The sequence below is a fragment of the Trichechus manatus genome, unplaced genomic scaffold (assembly GCF_000243295.1).
Source record: "Trichechus manatus latirostris isolate Lorelei unplaced genomic scaffold, TriManLat1.0 scaffold00081, whole genome shotgun sequence".
Taxonomy (NCBI): Eukaryota; Metazoa; Chordata; class Mammalia; order Sirenia; family Trichechidae; genus Trichechus; species Trichechus manatus.
This window is the reverse complement of record NW_004444017.1, coordinates 1,686,110-1,706,027: the sequence shown is the minus strand read 5'-3', so window position 1 is coordinate 1,706,027 and position 19,918 is coordinate 1,686,110. Positions and strand designations below refer to the sequence as shown.

At 42.8% G+C, this 19,918-nt stretch overlaps 1 protein-coding gene across 2 annotated transcripts in view; it reads right to left on the bottom strand.

Annotated features, from left to right (window-relative positions):
* The window catches only part of CRACR2A (calcium release activated channel regulator 2A), a 175,621-nt gene that overhangs the window by 81,671 nt on the left and 74,032 nt on the right, over positions 1-19,918 (bottom strand). For both annotated transcript variants that reach the window (XM_004381176.2, XM_023735676.1), the window contains exon 4: positions 9,744-9,994. In XM_004381176.2, the coding sequence (XP_004381233.1) occupies positions 9,744-9,959 (216 nt within the window). In that variant the 5' untranslated portion in view covers positions 9,960-9,994. The remainder of the gene's footprint in view (positions 1-9,743; positions 9,995-19,918) is intronic.

Here is a 19,918-nt window from a genome sequence, read left to right as displayed (position 1 = left end):
TTGGGTGCCTACTAATGTGCCAGGCAATCTACTAGAGGTGTGTGTGTCTCTGTACATAGGTAGATAGATAGACAGACAGACAGATAGATAGATAGATATAGATAGATATGGATATATATATGTATCACATACATATACACATTATATATAGGCATATGTATATTTGCATTTAATTCTCATGACAACATTTTGAGGTTGGCATTATTACCCCCATTTTACAGATGAGGCATGAGGTTAAATTACCTGCTCCAATGCTATAGATTGCACTATGTCCCCCCAAAATATATACTGTAAATCCTAATCCCTATACCTGTGGATAAGGTGCTCTGGTGGATCAATGGTTAAATGCTTGGCTGCTAACTGAAACATTGGCAGTTCGAACCCACCAGCTGCTCCATGGGAGAAAAGACCTGGCAATCTGCTCCCATAAAGATTACAGCCTAGGAAATCCTATGGGGGCAGTTCTATTCTATCCTTTAGGGTCATTATGAGTTGGAATCTACTTGACAGTAATGGTTTTGGTTATTGGTTTTTTAAAATGCTAGCTGCCTTCCGCTTCAGGTGTCCACCTTCCCCAGGGTATCTGTGCTTTAAACGAGGACTGGACACAACTGTCTGAGGAGGTCATAAATAAATAATGGACATGCATCCTGGGCTGACTAGGACCTCATAGGAGGGAAGAGCAGGGGACCAACTAGTGGGATGAGCAGCAAAGTGGCTGAGCTGTTTACTGTCCCTCTGGCTTTCTGCCAGATGTGCAATGACCCCTGGACAAGGCTAATTTGCAAAGTTGGAACAAGTTTCCTCTTACACCATAATAATCTAAGTCTCCAAATGAGGAGTCCCCAAGGGAATTCATTATATCCCAGCTGACCCTCTACCTTTCTCCCAGTTACCCAAGAGGTAAGGGAAGGTCCTGCACAAAATTGCCTGTGTGGACGTGACTGACAGCTGAAGACCATAAACACAGGGCTTTGTGGGAAGGAAGGTATATACCCATTTGAACAATAAAAACAAGCTGGCAAGTGTGAAAGGCCATAATGTAACTTGCAAGAATACTTGGCATGATCCTATGGCAATCTTCTAGCTGATAAGCCATAAAGTTTAATTTGGCAGGTACGTGCATAAGGGAGACTATGATGCATTACAAAGTGGGAAGATAGGATGATGAGGAAGCCATTTGGAAGAATTAAATTAAATATGAATGGGTTTTTAAAAACAGGAAGAAGACTGCGAGAGTGTGCAAAGATTCTAGAAGTGCATCTGCTTAGCATACAGCAGAATCTTTGTCTTATCAACAAGCCAGATGTCTCAAAAGCCACAGAAAGAGAATGTGGGGCAAGGAGAGAATCAATTTTGCAAGTAAGAAGTTTATTAGCTTTATTTGGAAGAAAAGGCATCATATTGAGGTAGGGTGAAATCCCCAGCTCCTGTCCTACCCAGATTCCAGGACTTTATTATTCTAGGATAATCCTTCCTCCCACCCCACCCTCAGCCTACGAGTTGCCATAGAGTCGATTCCAATGCATGGCGACCCCATGTGTTTCAGAGTAGAACTGTTCTCCATAGGGTTTGAAGGCTGTGACCTTTCAGAGGCATATCTCCAATCCTTTCTTTTGAGATGCTTCTGGGTGAGTTTGGACCATCAACCCAGCATTTAACTGTTTGTGCCACCCAAGGACTCCTTACCCTCAGACTAGGATTGCTAAAATGTGATCTCATACTGCACTGGAGCTAGAGATGGGCTGGAAGGAGACTCCCAAGGTCAGTAGAAATATCGATTTTGCTTTCTCCCAAATCACCCCAGACATCTGGGTACTGTTCTCTTGTTAGTGTAAACCAGAAAAGGCTATTTCACAACCCACCTCAGGTACCATTCCTGAATCTAACCCTTCTGACCACAATCCCAATCCTTCTTCCATCTTGCCTACATCTCAAGCCAGTTTCCTCTTTCTGCTGTCAGCGAAGCTGGGGAAAGCAATATTATATCCTCCAAGTAATTCTTAGTCTTCAGTCTTGGCAAATTAATACTGAGTGCTTCTTTAGCCTTCTCTGCAAGCTACACCATGCCAGATTCTTTAACCTTTCTTTATTGGATCTACTTGAAAAGTCCTTTAATCTTAATAACCATAATTAGCTCTTATTTATCTTTCTCTTCAGGGCCTGCAGAACTATGCAAAACCGACTGACCCCTGGGTACCTGGTACTATCTACATTTTTAACTAAGTGAGGTAAGCAGGGTAGGGGACAAGATTTTTTACTCCATTGTGCAGATAGGCCTGTGAGGCTCTGAGATTTGCAGAAAGAGCAGAGCTAGGAGAAAGAAGCCCATCCAGAACTTCAGCTATACTCTAATGGTTCTCCAGTGTATTCATTCTACAATTACCTAACCTTCATTGTCTCTCCCCATCTACCCACCTACCACCACCACCTCCATCAGAACCAAGCTCAAAGTCTCTCTTCACAATACTACCAAGAACTAGCATTCCAAAGACCCTGTTTTACTTTTAGCATTTTGACACATCTGGAAGGGCAGGCAGGGGAGAGAAGAGAAATAGGAGGAAGTCAGCTCACCTACTTACACTGCACATGGCCCAAGCAGCTTTTTAGAACTCCGAAGCTCCTTTAAGCACCTGCCTCCCTCCACCCCCTTCTTTACCTTAAACTGAGGCTTCACTTCTTCAGTGAAGCCTCCTGAAACCCCCAGGTTAGGTCAGGTTACGGGTTCCCAAAGCTGTGTTTCTCTCATTCCTAAGTCTTCTCTCAGTTTGCATTTCTATACCGATAGATGGAGCCCCTGGATGGTGCAAACAGTTAATGCGCTAGGCTGCTAACCAAAAGGTTGGAGGTTTGATTCCTTCCAGAGGTGCCTCGGAAGAAAGGCCCGGTGATCTGCTTCTGAAAAATCAGCCACTGAAAACTCTATGGAGCACAGTTCTACTCTGACACATGTGGCGTCGACATGAGTCAGAATCGACTCAACGGCAACTGGTTATACTGATGGATGTGATTAGTTGATGAATGTCTGTCTCCCTCAGTAGACTGGAAGCTCTCTGAGAACAGGAACCCCATTCACTACTGTGATCCCAGGGCCTAGCCTAATGCTGGCAAGCCTGACGTATTTAGATATTTGTCAAATGAATGAATAAGTGATTGAGTGACTAGGGGTAATCCCAAGGGATCCTGAACTATCTACAGAGCTCTGGACTAGACCTCACGCACCCAGATCCTGACCAGTACAACTGCTGATTCTTGCCGAGGTCTTATAAGCTGGGGATTTTCCAGCACCTGGAACAGAAGGCAACCCTGCAGCAGCAGTACTGACAGCTCAGGCTCCAGAGCCACTGAAAAATGGTGTCTTTTCTGCATTCCAGCCAGACTCCTTTAACTTCCTGGTCACCAGCCCAGTAACATGCCTCACGACATTTAAAGCAAATGGTTACACAGCTTCAAACATGTTTAAGTGACACTCTCATTAAAGAGAAAACCAGATATGCTAAGTGAACTAAGCCAGACATAAAAGGACAAATACTTATGGTCCCACTTATATGAAATATCTAGAATAGGCAAATGCATAGGGACAGAAAGTAGATTTGTGGTTGCCAGGGGCTTGGGAGACGAGAGGAATGAGGACTTATTGCTTAGCAGGTACAGAGTTTCTGTTTGGGGTAATGAAAACATTTTGGAAATAAATAGTGGTGGTGGTTGCAAAGCACTGTGAATATAATTAATGCCACTGAAATGTGCGCTTAAAAATGTCTAAAACAGAAAAGCTTATGATAGATATATATTTTTTACCACCAAAAAAAAAAAAAGGGAGAGATAAAGAGTGAGAACCAGCAGAGATACATCTTTACAGCCAGAATCAAACTCTCCCTCCTTTTGGAGGTCCCACACCATGCGGTTCAGACGTCTCTTCCGGCACCAGCCACTCTTCCCTGTGGTATAGCTCAGCTACGTCAAATATCTTCAAGATGAGCATGTGAGGTCCAGGAGGGCAGGATATACCTTTACTCTGCTTTGCACCTTGATATGCTTGGCTTGGGCCCATTGCCTCGTGTAGACCAGGGTTTCTCAACCTCTGTACTACCGACATCTTGAAACAGATAGTTTTTTGGTTGTTGTTGGGGGAGAGGGGTTGTCCTCTGTGCATTATAGGATATTTAGCAGTATCCTTGGCCTTTACTCACTAGATGCAGTTGCAGCCTCCTTCTCAGTGGTTGCAATTAAATTTTTTTAAAAAGTCTTCAGATATTGCTAAATGTCCCCTAGGTGGCAAAATAGCCTGCACTGATATAGACTGGACACAAACAGGAATAGCATCAGCTGATAGGAGTGGAAAGTGCCCTCTTCTGCAGGAATGCCCCTTCTTTATCTCTGAGGCAGGGCAGATGACTCACACTTAAAATCATTGTGGAGGACACCAGGGACTGGACTAACACAGATTACAGCACCCCCACACAAGAGCATTTATGGAAAGATTTCCAGGTCCCAGTCTTAGGGCTAAGCACTCTACATGCATAAGCACATCTAATTCTCTTCTAATGTGAGGACACAGCTATTAATAATTCACAGATGAGGAACTATATGGCCTGGAAGGGTTAAGAGATACACACAAATTCCCATAGCTAGTAAATTGCAGATTTAGGGTTAAAACCCAAGTCAACTTACCAAAAAGTCTTCTTATTAACCTAAATCAGAGGTCAGATAACTTTTTCTGTAAAGGGCCAGATAGGCTTGTGGCCATACAGTCTCAGTCACAACTACTCATCTCTGCTGTTGTAGTGTGACAACAGCCACAGACAACAAGTAAATGAGTATGGCTGTGTTTCAGTAAAACTTTATTTACAAAAACTACCCACAGGCCACAGTGTGCCAAGCCCTGACCTAAATAATTCTTAACAGTTTGACTAAGTCAGGAATCCCAGGCTCATTGGGGAGGTCTTTGGGGTGGGTAGATAATCATTTCACTCCTCTGAAAGATCAGGGAGACAGGGTGTCATGGATTGAATTGTGTCCCCCAAAAATACATGTATCAATTTGGCTAGGCCATGATTCCCAGGATTGTGTGATTAGGTCCACCATTTTGTCATCTGTGTGATTTTCCTATGTGTTGTAAATCCTATCTCTATGATGTTAATGAGGTGGGATAGGTGGCAGTTGTGTTAGTGAGGTAGGACTCAATCTACAAGATTGGATTTTGTCTTGAGGCAATCTCTTCTGAGATATAAAAGAGAGAAGCGAGCAGAGAGACAGGTGGACCTCATACCACCAAGAAAGCAGCGCCTGGAGCAAAGCACGTCCTTTGGACCTGGGGTTCTTGTGTGGAGAAGCTTCTAGTCCAGGGGAAGACTGATGAAAAGGATTTTCCTCCAGAGCCGACAGCGAGAGAAAACCTTCCCCTGGAGCTGACGCCCTAAATTTGGACTTCTAGCCTACTTTACTGTGAGGAAATAAATTTCTCTTTGTTAAAGCCATCCACTTGTTACTGTTATAGCAGCATTAGATAACTAAGACACAGGGTCGGTGAGGCTCTAGGAACCCTGGAAGGAGTCTGGTGGTGTAGTGGTTAAGTGCTCAGCCGCTAACCGAAAAGTTGGCAGTTCAAATCCACAAGCTGCTCTGTGGGAGAAAGATCTGGCAGTCTGCTTCCATAAAGATTACAACCTAGAAAACCCTATAGAACAGTCTATTCTGTCCTATAGGGTCATTACAAGTCAGAATCAACTCGATGGCAATAGGTCTGGTCTGGTCTGGTCTGGTCCGGAGCCCTGGTGGTGCGAAAGTTAAGCACTCAGCTACTAACCAAAAGGTTGGTGGTTTGAACCTACCCAGCAGCTCTGCGGGAGAAACCCTGGTGAGGGCACCTAACACAACAACAGGTTTCTTCAGAGACACCTCCTGCCCATCCTGTTTCCACCTCCCTCTTGTAGCTAAAGAAGTCCCTTTGTGCCCTGGGCCTTCTCATGTCCTTCTTTCCATCTGAGGCAGACTGACTTTCTCTTGAGCCCTCAGCCCTAAGTCTCTGCTTCTCCAGGGTCTGGCACCAAACTCAATTCTACGAAGCAGTATCTTCCCCAATTCTGCCTCGAGTGGCCACTATGGGAACCCATAGAGTTTCCTTGTAGAGGGTGATGTGGGATCTGAGGGGCCCTCTGTGAGGCTGAAGACTCTCCAAACCACTGTCTAGATGCTGTCTGCACAGGGCAGTGTCCATCACTGCTGCCCTTGTAACAGATGTCTGCTCTTGGAGCCCAAGCACATGCCTGATTGTGCCCGACCCTCAATGCAGCCCGCCGCGGGTTCCTCCGGAGTTTCCCCCAGGTCTCTACAGGGACCCCCAAATGAAAAGAAACTTCTGGACCCTACTCCTTTCCATCTGTGGTCCCTGCTGTATCAGTGTGGGCTGGCTGGTGGCAGTCTCCTCCCACTATGGGATGCTTGGGAAGTCAATCTCGCCCACTGCAGATGGATTTTTAAAATTTTTTTTAAATAAAGGGGTATTAAAAAAGGAGCACTGGGAGAGTGCTTAATGCTCTCATCCCTTTTTCCAAAGGGCCGTGAGCTCCCCATGCCTTTCTTCCAAATCTCTTTCTCCACCAGGCTCCCAAATGTGTTCTTCTGCCCATTTGACCACAGCCTTTCCTTTCTGAGAACCAGTGTCCACTTTACAGAGCCTTTCCTGGTTGCTGAATTTGTGTGTGCATGAAACTTTCCGAGCTCTTCTCCTTCTAGTTCCCATGAGGCTGTGCAGGGAGCCAGAAGTGTAAAAGGTGGCGGCAGCCACGGCCATCAGGGAACTGGACACCAAGCCAAAGAGGTGACCACACCTGCAAAGGAGCTAAGTATGGGAGTGATAAGCCAACAAGCAGGTGCCTGCAGGATCTGCCCCAAGAACACCAGGGGCATGTGGGCTTTCCATGCAGAACCCGGAATCCACTAGGAGAGGCTCGTTTTTCTTTTCATGTTATCTCTCCCCAGTCCATCTTCCTCCAGACATGACTAGTGAAAGTGGCCGGGAGCTCAAATGACATACTTCCTTCTCTCTCCTGCCAGCACTATATGAGCCTAGAGAAGTAAAAATTTTCAGTGCTTCACTGTCCACAAGTACACAAAAACTTTAGAAAACCGGGTGGCAGAAACAAATGCCACGGAGGCACCAGTAACTGCATGGTGGGTTGTTAAGTCCCCTTTCCCTCCTGCCTGGATCAGGAGGGAGAAAGGAGGGAAGAGGGCCGAGGAGGAATGTGGCTGAGCTGGTATCTCTGGGACTTGAAGTTTCTGACTACAGTCCAAGTCAAATACAATTTTTAAAGAAATTTATACTCTACAGTTTAAATTTACCATACTTCTTCCTCCCTTCATTAAAGAATGGGGTTAAATGAGGGTTAATCAGGATATATATATAGTGTTTAGTTGCACAGTGCATGTGGTCCATAGTTGACCCTCAACAAATGTTAATTCCCTTTTCTTTGTTTCTAGAGGGAATAATCAAAAGTTACATGTACTATTAAAACCACCTCCACTATGAAAGACCTGCGAAGTTCATGGGGGGTAGAGGAAGATAAGGGGTTTTCAAAGGTTTCCTCAAAACACACCAAATCTGGCCTTCCATGTGAAGTGGGATTTTGTGAATGAGTTTCAGTAACAGAAATTTATTGGGGATCCATTACACCCACTCCTCACTTATCGACATGGTTAGGTTCCAAAGACCAGGTCATTATGTGAAAATCAGCATTAGGCAAAAATAGAAGATGACCACATCAGATCACAAAATATTATGTGGGACACATATGTCCCTCTGGACCTGTGATGCAGAAAATGTAGGTGGGTACTATACGTTCCACTGGTCATGAAAGGATTACTGCCAGAGGTACATTGTTTATGCACAAAATAGATAGTAGATTTTTACTGCAGTCAGAAATGTGAAATGTCTGATAACAAGATAGTCAATAAGAGGAGTAGGTGTACTTAAAGAGACCTGGTGGTGCAGTAGTTAAGAGCTCGGCTGCTAACCAAAAGGTTGGCAGTTTGAATCCACCAGCTGCTCCTTGGAAACCCTATGGGGCAGTTCTACTCTGTCCTGTAGGGTCGCTATAGTTGGAATTAACTAAACAGCAATGGGTTAGGTGTACTTAAACAAGGGTGGGCCAAGCCCACTTGCAGACTGAGCTGGTGCTGCTCCCCAGGTCTTTTTCCTCAATTCCTTCAATGATTAGGTGGTAGAGAAACTCTAGGAGAGGTAGGAAAACACCATCCCATGGGGTGAGGGAGAGAAGGAAGCAGCATCCTTTCACCCAGGTCACAAGACTCATTTCTCAGCCTCCAAGTCTTGCAGCTCACATGTGTAAGCAGAGAAGGAATGGATACTAGTAGGAGTCTCAATTTCATAGCTCAACTTTAGTGTAACTCTAAAAACCTAGACCTTAAAAACAAAACAAAACAAAAGCCCTGATTATCGCAGGTCTTCCTCCAAACGGCATAGGCATCTCTCCCTAAAATGCTCTTGATGTGAGTGATGAAAAGGCTGGGGAGAAAGAGTTGCTTTCATAGCGGTCTAGTGGAGCCTGGATTTTATTTACTCACATTATGGATTTCACATGTATAGGGTGAAATCATGACTGTAGCATAAGGGATTTATATAAAACACTGAGAAACACTTTTTTGTTGTTGCTGATTTGTGACTTAAGAGACCCCATATGTTACAGGGTAGAGCTGCTCCATAGGGTTTTTTGGGCTATAATCTTTATGAAAGCAGATCACCAGGACTGTTTCTTCCGCAGTGCTGCTGGGTGGGTTCGAACCACCAACTTTTTGTTTACCAGGCGAGCACAAACCGATTGCACCACACAGGGACCATGAGAAGAACTTTACGACACTAAAAGTAGAAAGGCGCTAGACCGGGGGGTAGGCAAACCACACCCCCAGGCTAAATCCAGCCCACTGCTAGGGAGCTAAAAAGGATTTGTGCATTGTTGAATGGTTGAAAAAAATATCAGAAGAAGAATAATATTTGATGATATGTGAAAATTATAGGAAATTCAAATTTTAGAGTCCATAAATAAAGTTTTATTGGAACATAGCTACACTCACTTGTTTATATATTATTTATGGCTGCTTTTGTGCTAAAACAGCAGAGATGAGTATAGTTGCGACAGAGACCAGATGGCCTGCAAAGCCTAAAATATTTATTGTCTGGTCTTTTACAGAAAAAGCTCGCCCACCCCTGCACTAGACAATGGTGTGTGCACTGAGGTGCTGCAATCTCTCCCTCTTTCTCTGGACATGCTTAAGAAGGGGTTAAATGTGATTGGGTTTGAGGATGAGAGACAAGATGGCCTCTATACATGTCTTTCTTCCAGGTTGTTGCAGCAGGTGAGGACCCAACACTTCTTATTTCTAAGGCACACATAGCACCTTGCACGAACGATTTCATCATAGCGAAGAACCTGATTACAAAGTAATAAGTTGGTAAAGGTATTACTATCACTGTTTCTACAATCCTGGGGCATTTCCAATTCAGTGAGGGGAAACAAACCCTGAGTGTGACAGTAGGTAAAGGCCAGAAAAAAGAAGTAACTCAGGACATCCGGTTCCAAGTAGAGTTTGGAATGACATCTCCTTCTGGGCAGAATTTATGCCATCTTTTCTGTTAAAGATATCACCTCCAAACCCTAACCCAAGATAGGGAAACCCAAGCCATTTGGCATTCCAGGTGGGCAGCCCAGTGGGATCCCTCTTACCTGTATATCTCTCCTGGCAATGAAGCCTTTGCCCTCTGCATCACAGGCCTGGAAGAATTCCTGTGCCTTCTTCAGCATGGCCAGTTGACTTGGTGTCTGCTCCTGGTTCTCCTTCCACTCCAGGCTGTCCAGGTGACCCAGGCTGGCCTTGCTCCCCACTGGCCCCCGACCAGGTCTCTGGGGTCTGGAGACCACCCCCTGGTTGGAGGTAGCCATCCAGATTTATCAATTTCTTCAAGCCTTTTCAGAACCTGAACATGGGAGATGGAAGACAGAAGTGGGTATGGTGGGGATGAAGTGAGGCTGACAAGGTATGAGAGGGGATGAGAGTGCAGCACAAAGCCACTCACCAGTGTGCCCGACATGTCTTAGCAACCACCTCTTTAATTAACAGAAGCTCAAGACAAGGAAATGTGCCATGATCACTAATAGATCAGCCAGCCCATCAGAGCGAGAAAAGAGGGAAGGAAAGAGCACAGACGCTTCTAGATTGAAAGGACATGGGGTGGAGGACACCTAAGAACAATGTCTATGAATTTAAACAACAATAACAACACATATCCTGATAGGCCAGATGCCATTTTTTTGTGTGTATACTTAGAGGTAGGGAGTCCCTGGGTCGTGCAAACAGTATTGTGCTTGGCTGCTAACCAAAAGGTTGGTGGTTTAAATTCACTCAGAAATGCCTTGGAAGAAAGGGCTGGTGATCTACTTATGAATAATCAGCCACTGAAAACCCTGTGGAGCACAGTTCTACGCTGACACACGGGATCACCATGAGTCGGAATCCACTCGATGGCAACTGTATTTTTTTCCTTAGGGGCCAGCACCATGCCACGCTCTCTACATACATTTTCTAATTTAATACTCATAGTCTTCTGATATAAATATTATCTCTTGTTACCAAAGAGGAAACAGGCTCAGAGAGGTTCAGTGACTTGCCCAAGGCCACAAACAAGTTAGCGTAAAAGCTGAGATTTAAATCCAAGGTCATCTAATTTGTATTTGATCTCAATCCCTTACTATCCTGACTCCTCAGGGTTGCCAAGGATGGAGACTCCCTTCTCTCATATGTACTCTCTCCCCATCACTCACAATCAGCATGGTCTTGGCGAGCTCTTACCCCATGCTGCAGACCTCTGCTGGAGCTGTGAGCAATGCAGCTGAGCTTTGAGAGCATGCCCCATCCTCAAGGAGCTTCCTGTTGTACTGCACTCTCCAGGTCTGGCTTGGTGACACCCAAGGCTGTCTTTAGCCAACATAGACTCATAAATCATACACCTCAATCAGATTCTTAAGGCCCCTCAAGGAGTTTTTCAGAGGGCATCTTGCAATGTGATGTCATGGGACGAGGCACGCAGGAACCTGGCTTCTAGCCTGGACTTGGCAGTCATCACCTCTCTGGGCCTCAGGGTCATCTGTACAATGAGAAGACTAGACTAGTATGTCCTTGAGATCTCTTTAAGCTCAAACACTCTGCAAGTCTGTGAAATTCTCAAAATAATGTTACCAACAAAAAATTAATGTGATAAAAGAAAATATTGATATCAATATCTTTGGATTTTCCATCTGAAGACTGTTTTGGAAGTAGACTAGGTCCAAATTTTAAGTACCTGATAACATTTGAATTTAAAAACACAGATATGCACTATAGTAATGCATTTTGTGGGGAACTGGAGAAAGTGATGTTCTGAATCAGATAACTCCTGCGTCCATGTTAATAAAGAAGGTAGACAATCCCTATAATACCAGGTGGGTTTCTCTGACTGCCTCAAATACCAGGACCTGGGCTTCTGGCTCAGCTATACCATGACTCCAAAGCAATCCATGATTTCAATCTACATTTTCCACTACCAGAGTTGTCAAGACCTAGTGGCATACTGGTTAAGAGCTTGGCTGCTAGCCAAAAGGTTTGCAGTTCGAATCCACCAGCTTCTCCTTGGAAACCCTATGAGACAGTTGTACCCTGTCCTGTAGGGTCGCTATGAGGTGGAACAGACCCGATGGCAATGGGTTTGGGTGTTTTATTGTTTTGTAGGCCCAGAGCTGGGAGGCTACCTGCTGGCCTCAGGAATTAACTCCAGGTAATGGAGCCTCCACAAAGCAGAGCAGACAGCACCTTCTGACTCCACCCAGGCGATCATGCCACTCCCATCATGACTCCCTTGACCAGCCCCTCACTTGGGAATTGGTCTTTCTCATCACCCCTACCTGGTGTGAAATGGCTAACCCCCAATCATATGCAGATTTAACATAGTTATTCTGTCATCCCCAGAAAGAGCTGCCTTGGATGAGAGGCCAGGACTATGTCTGTGCAGATGTTTTTGTGCATTGCCCAGCATACCTGCATGCAGTACTAGGCTTAGGAAGGGCTTCTGGATAATGATGGTGGTAACGTGCACTTCTGTAAATATACAGTATGAACAGAACAGCCTGCTGTCTTCCTGGTACCTCCACGGGACTCTGTCTGCAAGGTCTATGCCACCAAGGAGGCAGGGGTGGATTAACCAGTAAGCAAGGTACGCATAGGCTTACATTAAGCAAGGTATGCACAGGCTTACTTGTGTTTACCTAGTAATCTGTGGTAAACAAAAACCACATGAAAGGCTGGTCATCTACAAAATACTTTGATGTGATGAAAAACAGGTGAAATTGTTCACTACAGATTAGTAAGTACGCACAAGTAAACCCATGCGTACCTTGCTTACTGGGTAATCTGGCCCTGCTAGTAGGCACACTCCACTCCCTCTACTGTTCCCAGAAGACTAGACTACTAATGCCTCTTATTCCTTGAGGGCTTTCTTGCCAGGCCCCTAACATATTTCATCTTATCAGAAGCTTATATCACCCCATAAGGTAAGTATGATTAATATTCCCATCATACAGAGGAGGCAATTGAGTTTCAAAGAGGTTAAGTAACTTAGATCAAGGTCTAGCACAGGTAGTGACCTATCTTCCACTATACCATATTGCCTTCCTATATGGGTCCCAGCTGTGGGCTTGCTCTTAGCTGTCTACTCATTCCCAACTGATAATAATCTAAATCACCTCCCAGATGCATATTTATCATTTCAACAGGCATATTTTTCCTTCCTTTCTTCCTCCCTCCCTCCCTCTCTTCCTTCTTCCCTTCCTTCTTTTTTTTTCTTTCTCTCTCTCTCTCTCATTTATTGATTACCACGTAGCAGACTCTGAGCTAATACTGTGAAATTCAAACATGAATAAGATGTGGTCTGTGCTTTTAATGAATGAGCCTCTAACGGTGGGATGTCAGTCATAGTAACTGGCAGTGGGAAGAGATATTTTGGACTGGTTCCCTCCTCCATATCCCTCAAAATAGAGTACACAGCAATCACCTGCTGCTGACTAGCTGTGTGAGCTTAAGAACCTCTGAGCCACTCTGGGTCTGGAAATTAGTAGAGATGATCTCTAAAGTGTGACTTTCTCTAGTTCTCTGCCTACCCTGGCCTATGTCACAGGTGAAGCATGGTATGAAAGAGCCAACCTAATAGCTCTAAAAAAAGCCAGCTATAAAACAACTAGCAGGTAGGTACCATATCTTCTTTGATTTTAACCCCAGTTCCTAGCCCAGAACACAGTATACAGTAGGTGCCCACTGATTGATGGTTGAATGAAGGAAGACCCACATTTTGCTGAATTCTTTACAGGGAGGCCTGAGAACATTTGTATTTCACTCAGATTGCTCAACATATGGGATTTTTTTAATCTCATAAAGAAGAGGTCCAGACTTCTCCTTCTAGAAAACAGAGTAATAGGGACCAGATTTACCTTCCCAGTTGAAACAACCAAAAAAAAACTGGACAAAATGTATTTTTAAAAATGGTTTTCAAGACACTGGACATCATGTAACAAAGGACAGTGATCCTTGTGCAGGGCTGGGACAAGCATGAACTATGTGAGGCCTCTAAGGTACAAAGTTTAAGGAGACACTTATTCTGAGGTGCTGATCCAGTACTTAGGAGTCCCTGTGTGGCAAAACACCTAAGTGCTTGTCTACTAGCAAAAAGGTTGGCAATTTTAATCTACCCAGAGCCACCTCAGAAGAAAGGCCTGGTGATCTACTTCTGAAAAATCAACCATTGTAAACTCTATGGAGTGCAGTTCTACTCTAACATCGGGTGACCATGAGTCGGAGTCAACTTGATGGCAACTGGTGGTGATGGTGAACTCTACTTCCACGACCCTGAGAATGAGTGCCTTCTTAAGAGTGAGGTGCCTACAGAGAAAAATTTAAAACAGCATTCACTCAAGATTATGCCCCTAAGAGTAACTGCCTTCTTAAATTTTGTATCCTCACTTGCCTTATCCTAGTCCCAGCCCTGTTCCTAAGAGATGGGAAGCAAAAAAAATGAGCCACATGTTTGTCCCAGCTTATTGCTTAGAGAGTTTTTAGGCCATAGCACAGGGAGGGGAAATCCAGGCAGAGCCTGAAGACTCCCTAAAATGAGAAAACCCACATACGCTGCCTACAAAAGATGTACTTTATACACAAATAGGTTAAAAGCAAACAGTCGGGAAAAGATATACTATGTTAACACTAGTCAATAGAAAGCTGCATGTTAATACCATAAAAAGCAGATTCTAGTACAAAGAATATTAATGGGGATAAAGTCATTTCATAATGATAAAGAGGTCAATTCCTCAAGAGGATCTAACAATCTTAAATATTTATGTACTTAATAATAAAGCTTCAAATTTATGAAGCAAAACTGATAGAACTGCAAGGAGAAACAGACAAATCCACAAATACATTCAAAGATTTCAATGTCTCTTTCAATAATTAATAAAACAAGTAGACAGAAAATGAGTAAGGATATAGACGACTTGAATAACATATCAACTAAGTTGACCTAATTGAAATTTGTAGAACACTCCACCCAACAACAGCTGAGTACACTTTCTTTTTAACTGCACATGTACTATTTACCAAAATAGTCCATATTCTGGGTTATAAAACAAGTCTCAACAAATTTAGAAGGATTCAAGTCATACAAAGTATGTACTCTTACCACAGTGGAATTATATAAGGAACCAATAACAGAAAGACCTCTGGAAAATCCCTAAATACTTGGAAACCAAATAACATATTTCTAAATAACCCATGGGTCAAAGAAGAAATGAAGAGGGAAATCAAAAAAGTATTCTCAACTAACAATTACTCAAAAGCAAAGATAAGATAATAAGATAAAGGGGTAGGAAAAATAGAGTACTGGAAATAGAACAAACAGAACTAAAGAGAACATTGACACATTGTAATAAATGTAACTAATGTCAATGAGCGATCTGTGCAGATATTGTCAAATGAGAGCCTAACTTGCTGTGTAAACTTTCACAAAAACTCAATTTAAAAAAAAAAAAGAGAAGGCGGGGCCAAGTTGGCGGAGTAGTCAGAGGCTTCCTGTGGTCCCTCTTACAACAAAGACCCGTAAAAACAAGTGAACCGATTTTATATGACAATCTAGGAGCCCTGAACATCAACGGCAAAGTTGAGGAATCGGACTGAGGGGCAGGGGGAGGGAAAGATGGTTCAGAAGCAGTGAGAAGTTGCCAGACCAGATCCAGCGGAAAACAGCACCCTGCAGGCTGGATCAGCTGGCATGCGTGATGAGTCAAATAGTGGCGCTCAGGACTCGTTTTCCACATCGGGAGAGACATAGTGGCAGAGAGTCTGCTTAACCCTCCAGAACCAGCAAGAAGCGGTGCTCAATGGGCAAAAGATAAGTATATGCGTCTAACGTACCCCATAGATCAAAAAACACTCCCTTTGGAAACATCCTCTCTCCCATTTACCTGGCCCCTCCCCACTCTGCACCAGGTCTGGGCTGGCTTAAGTGATTGCCGCATCCCCTGGGCTGGAAGTAGGAACCTTTGCACACTCTGAGCTAATCTCCTGGCTTTGGAGAGGGAACAAATTAACAAAGAGGAAAAAATAATCTGCCAGCTCCCCTAAGCTGAGAACTCAAGGTAGGCACAGCTCCTTTGCCTAGGCACAGGCATAAGGGGTCCACGGACTTTGAATGCCTTTCACCCCTGCATAGACCTGTGTGGGCCCATTTCAACAGTGTAGGCCCTCATTAGCATAGTACAACAGGGTATATACCTGTCATGGATTGAATTGTGTCCCCCAAAAATGTCTGTCAGCTTGACTGGGTCATGATTGCTAGTATCATATGATTGTGTAATCTGATGTGATTTCCTTATGTGTTGTAAACTCTACCACTATGATGAGGTTATACTGATGAGGTTTACAAGATTAGATAGTGTCTTAATCCAATCTCTTCTGAGATATAAAAGAGAGAAGTGACAAGAGACACATGGGAACCTCATACTACCAAGAAAGCAGTGCCAGGAGCAGAGCGCATCCTTTGGACCTGAGGTTCCTGCACTGAGATTCTCCCAGACCAGGGGAAGACTGATGCATCACAAGGACCTTTCTCCAGAGCCGATAGAGAGAGAAGACCTTTTCCTGGAGCTGATGCCCTGAATTCTGACTTATAGCCTACTGGAATGTGAGCGAATAAACTTCTCTTCGTTAAGGCCATCCACTTGTGGTATTTCTGTTAAAGCAGCACTAGATGACTCAGACAATACCTGAAGCCTAATTTCAACTATATTAGCTATATAGTGGAGTGGCAGGTTCGTGATATTTGACACTGCTTTGCCCATTAAGCAAGGTCCTCACCTACCCGTATTAGGGGCCCAAGGATTGGTGACTCCACCCATGCCACCTAGCCACCCATGACAGGGGTCCAAGAATAAGTTGTGCCTCCCAGACCTTACAGCCAACAGCACTGGGTGCCCATAGTCTGGCTGCAAAACCCCACCACCTACATGCTCTAGGGAAAGACATGCTTACCTTTCAACATTCAGGGGTAGCTATCAGCCCCCTGCCTTCCTCAGCACATGAACTCCTACTGCAGCCAGATACCTGTGCCTACTCCAATCACCCTCGCCCGAACAGGACTGTAGGTGAGAGCGTGCACCACACACTTGGTGACCGACTACCTGGACACCTGAGCTGAATCCATACAAGAAAAGTAAACAGACTCCTGGGCTGACATGTTTAGTAACAGCTCTAACCACCTGGTGACAGGACAAGAGAGCTTCAAATGTGCTAATAATCAAACTAGCTCACATGAGCAGCCTACTTAGGCATATCAAAACAAAACCAAACAAGAAGCTAGGACACAGTAAGAAAACATAAAATAAATAAATATAACTTATTGATGGCTCAAAGACAACAGTCAATATCAACTCATATAAAGAGGCAGCCCATGATGGCTTCAGCAAATGCCCAAAACAAAGAATCAAGAAATCTTCTGGAGGAAGAGAACTTCTTGGAATTACTGATTGTAGAATTCAAAAGATTAATACACAGAACTCTTCAAGATATCAGGAAGGAGATCATGCAAAATGCAAAACAAGCCAAGGAACACAGAGACAAAGCAATAGAGGAACTCAAGAAGGTTATGCAACAGCATAATGACAAATTTGATAGGCTGCAAGAATCTATAGAGAGACAGAAAACAGAAATCCAAAAGATTAACAATAAAATTTCAGAATTAGACAATTCAATAGAAAGTTATAGGAACAGAATTGAGGAAATGAAGTCAGAATTAGTGAGACTGAAGATAAAGTACTTGACACCAACTTAGTTGAGGGAAAATCAGATAAAAGGATTTTAAAAAATGAAGAAACCCTAAGAATTATGTGGGATTCTATCAAGAGGAATAACCTACGTGTGACTGGAGTACCAGAACGGGGGGGGAGGGGGGCAGATAACAGAAAATACAGAGAGAATTGTGGAAGATTTGTTGGCAGAAAACTTCCCTGATATTGTGAAAGATGACAAGATATCTATCCAAGATGTTCATTGAACCCTACATAAGGTAGATCCCAAAAGAAAGTCACCAAGACATTTTATAATCAAACCTGCCAAAACCAAAGATAAAGAGAGAATTTTAAGAGGGGATAGGGATAAACTAAAAGTCATCTACAAAGGAGAGTCAATAAGAATAAGCTTGGACTACTCAGCAGAAACCATGCAGGGAAGAAGGCAATGGGATGACACATATAAAGCCTTGAAGGTAAAATATTGCCAGCCAAGAATTATATATCCAGCAAAACTGTCTCTCAAATATGATGGCAAAATTAGGACATTTCCAGATAAACAGAAGTTTAGGGAATTTGCAAAAACCAAACCAAAATTACAAGAAATACTAAAGGGTACCCTCCAATTAGAAAATCAATAACATCAGATAAAAACCCAAGTCTAGAACACAGGACAGAGCAACCAGATATCAACTCAGATAGGGAAGTCACAAATAAATAAAAGCTAAAACACTGAAAATAGGGAAACAGAGATGTCAGTACGTAAAAGATGACAATATTAAAACAAAAAAGAGCGACTAAAAAATGTAGTCATAGATCTTTGATATGGAGAGGAAGTCAAGGTGATATAAAGAAATAAAAGATTGGTTTAAACTTAGAAAAGTAGTGGCAAATATTAAGGTAACGACAAAGGAAACTAACAATCCTACACATCAAAATAAAAAACAAGAAAAACGTAAAGACTCAGCAAATACAAAATCAACAACAATGAAAAGAAAACATAAAAAGAACAATGACTCAGCACAGAAAATTAAGTGGAACAAAGAAACTGTCAACAACACACACACAAAAATACATCAAAATGACAGCACTAAACTCATACCTATCGATAATTATGCTGAATGTAAAAGGACTAAATGCTCCAATAAAGAGACAGAGAGTGGCAGAATGGATAAAAAACATAATTAGTCTATAGGCTACCTGCAAGAGACACACATTAGATTTAAAGACACAAACAAACTAAAACTCAAAGGATGGAAAAAAGTATGTCAAGCAAACAACACTCAAAAAAGAGCAGGAGTGGCAATATTAACCTCTGACAAAATAGGCTTTAATGTAAAATCCACAACAAAGGATAAGGAAGCACACTATATAATGATTAAAGGGTCAATACACCAGGAGGACATAACTATAATAAATATTTACGCACTCAATGACAGCGCTCCTAAATACATAAAACACACTCTAACAGCACTGTAAAGAGAAATAGATAGCTCCACAATAATAGTAGCAGACTTCAACACAGCACTTTTGGTGAAGGACAGAACATCCAGAAAGAAGCTCAACAAAGACACAGAAGATCTAAACGCCACAATCAACCAACTTGATTTCATGAACATATACAGAACACTCCACTAAACAGCAGCCAAGTATACATTCTCTTCCAATGCACATGGAACATTCTCCAGAACAGGCCACATATTAGGACGTAAAGCAAGTCTTAACAGAATACAAAACATCAAAATATTACAAAGCATCTTTTCTCACCACAAAGCTATAAAAGCAGAAATCACTAACAGAAAAAGCAAGGAAAAAAAAAATCAAACACATGGAAACTGAACAACACCTTACTCAAAAACTACTGGGTTATAAAAGAAATTAGGGACAGAATAAAGAAATACACAGAATCAAATGAGAATGAAAATACATCCTCCCAGAACCTTTGAGACACAGCAAAAGCAGTGCTCAGAGGTCAAGTCATAGCAACAAATGCACACATCCAGAAAGAAGAAAAGGCCAAAATCCAAACATTAACCCTACAACTCAAACAAATAGAAAGAGAACAGCAAAAGAGGCCCTTGGGCACCAGAAGAAAGTAAATAATAAAAACTGGAGTGAATTAAATGAAATAGAAAATAAAGAAACAGTGAAAGAGTTAACAAGACCAAAAGCTGGTTCTTTGAAAAGGTCAACAAATCGATAAACCACTGGCCAAGCTGACAAAAGAAAAACGGAGAGGAAGCAACTAAACCGAATAAGAAATGAGATGGGCGATATCACAATAGACCCAACAGAAATTAAAAGAATCATAACAGAATACTATGAAAAATTGTACTCTAACAAATTTGAAAACCTAGGGGAAATGGACAAATTTCCAGAAACACACTACCTACCTAAACTAACACAAACAGAAGTAGAACAACTAAATAAACCTATAACAAAAGAAGAGATTGAAGGTAATTACAAGTTAATTTAAAAACTCCCAACAAAAAAAAGCCCTGGCCCTGATGGTTTCACTGGAGAATTCTACAAAACTTTCAGAA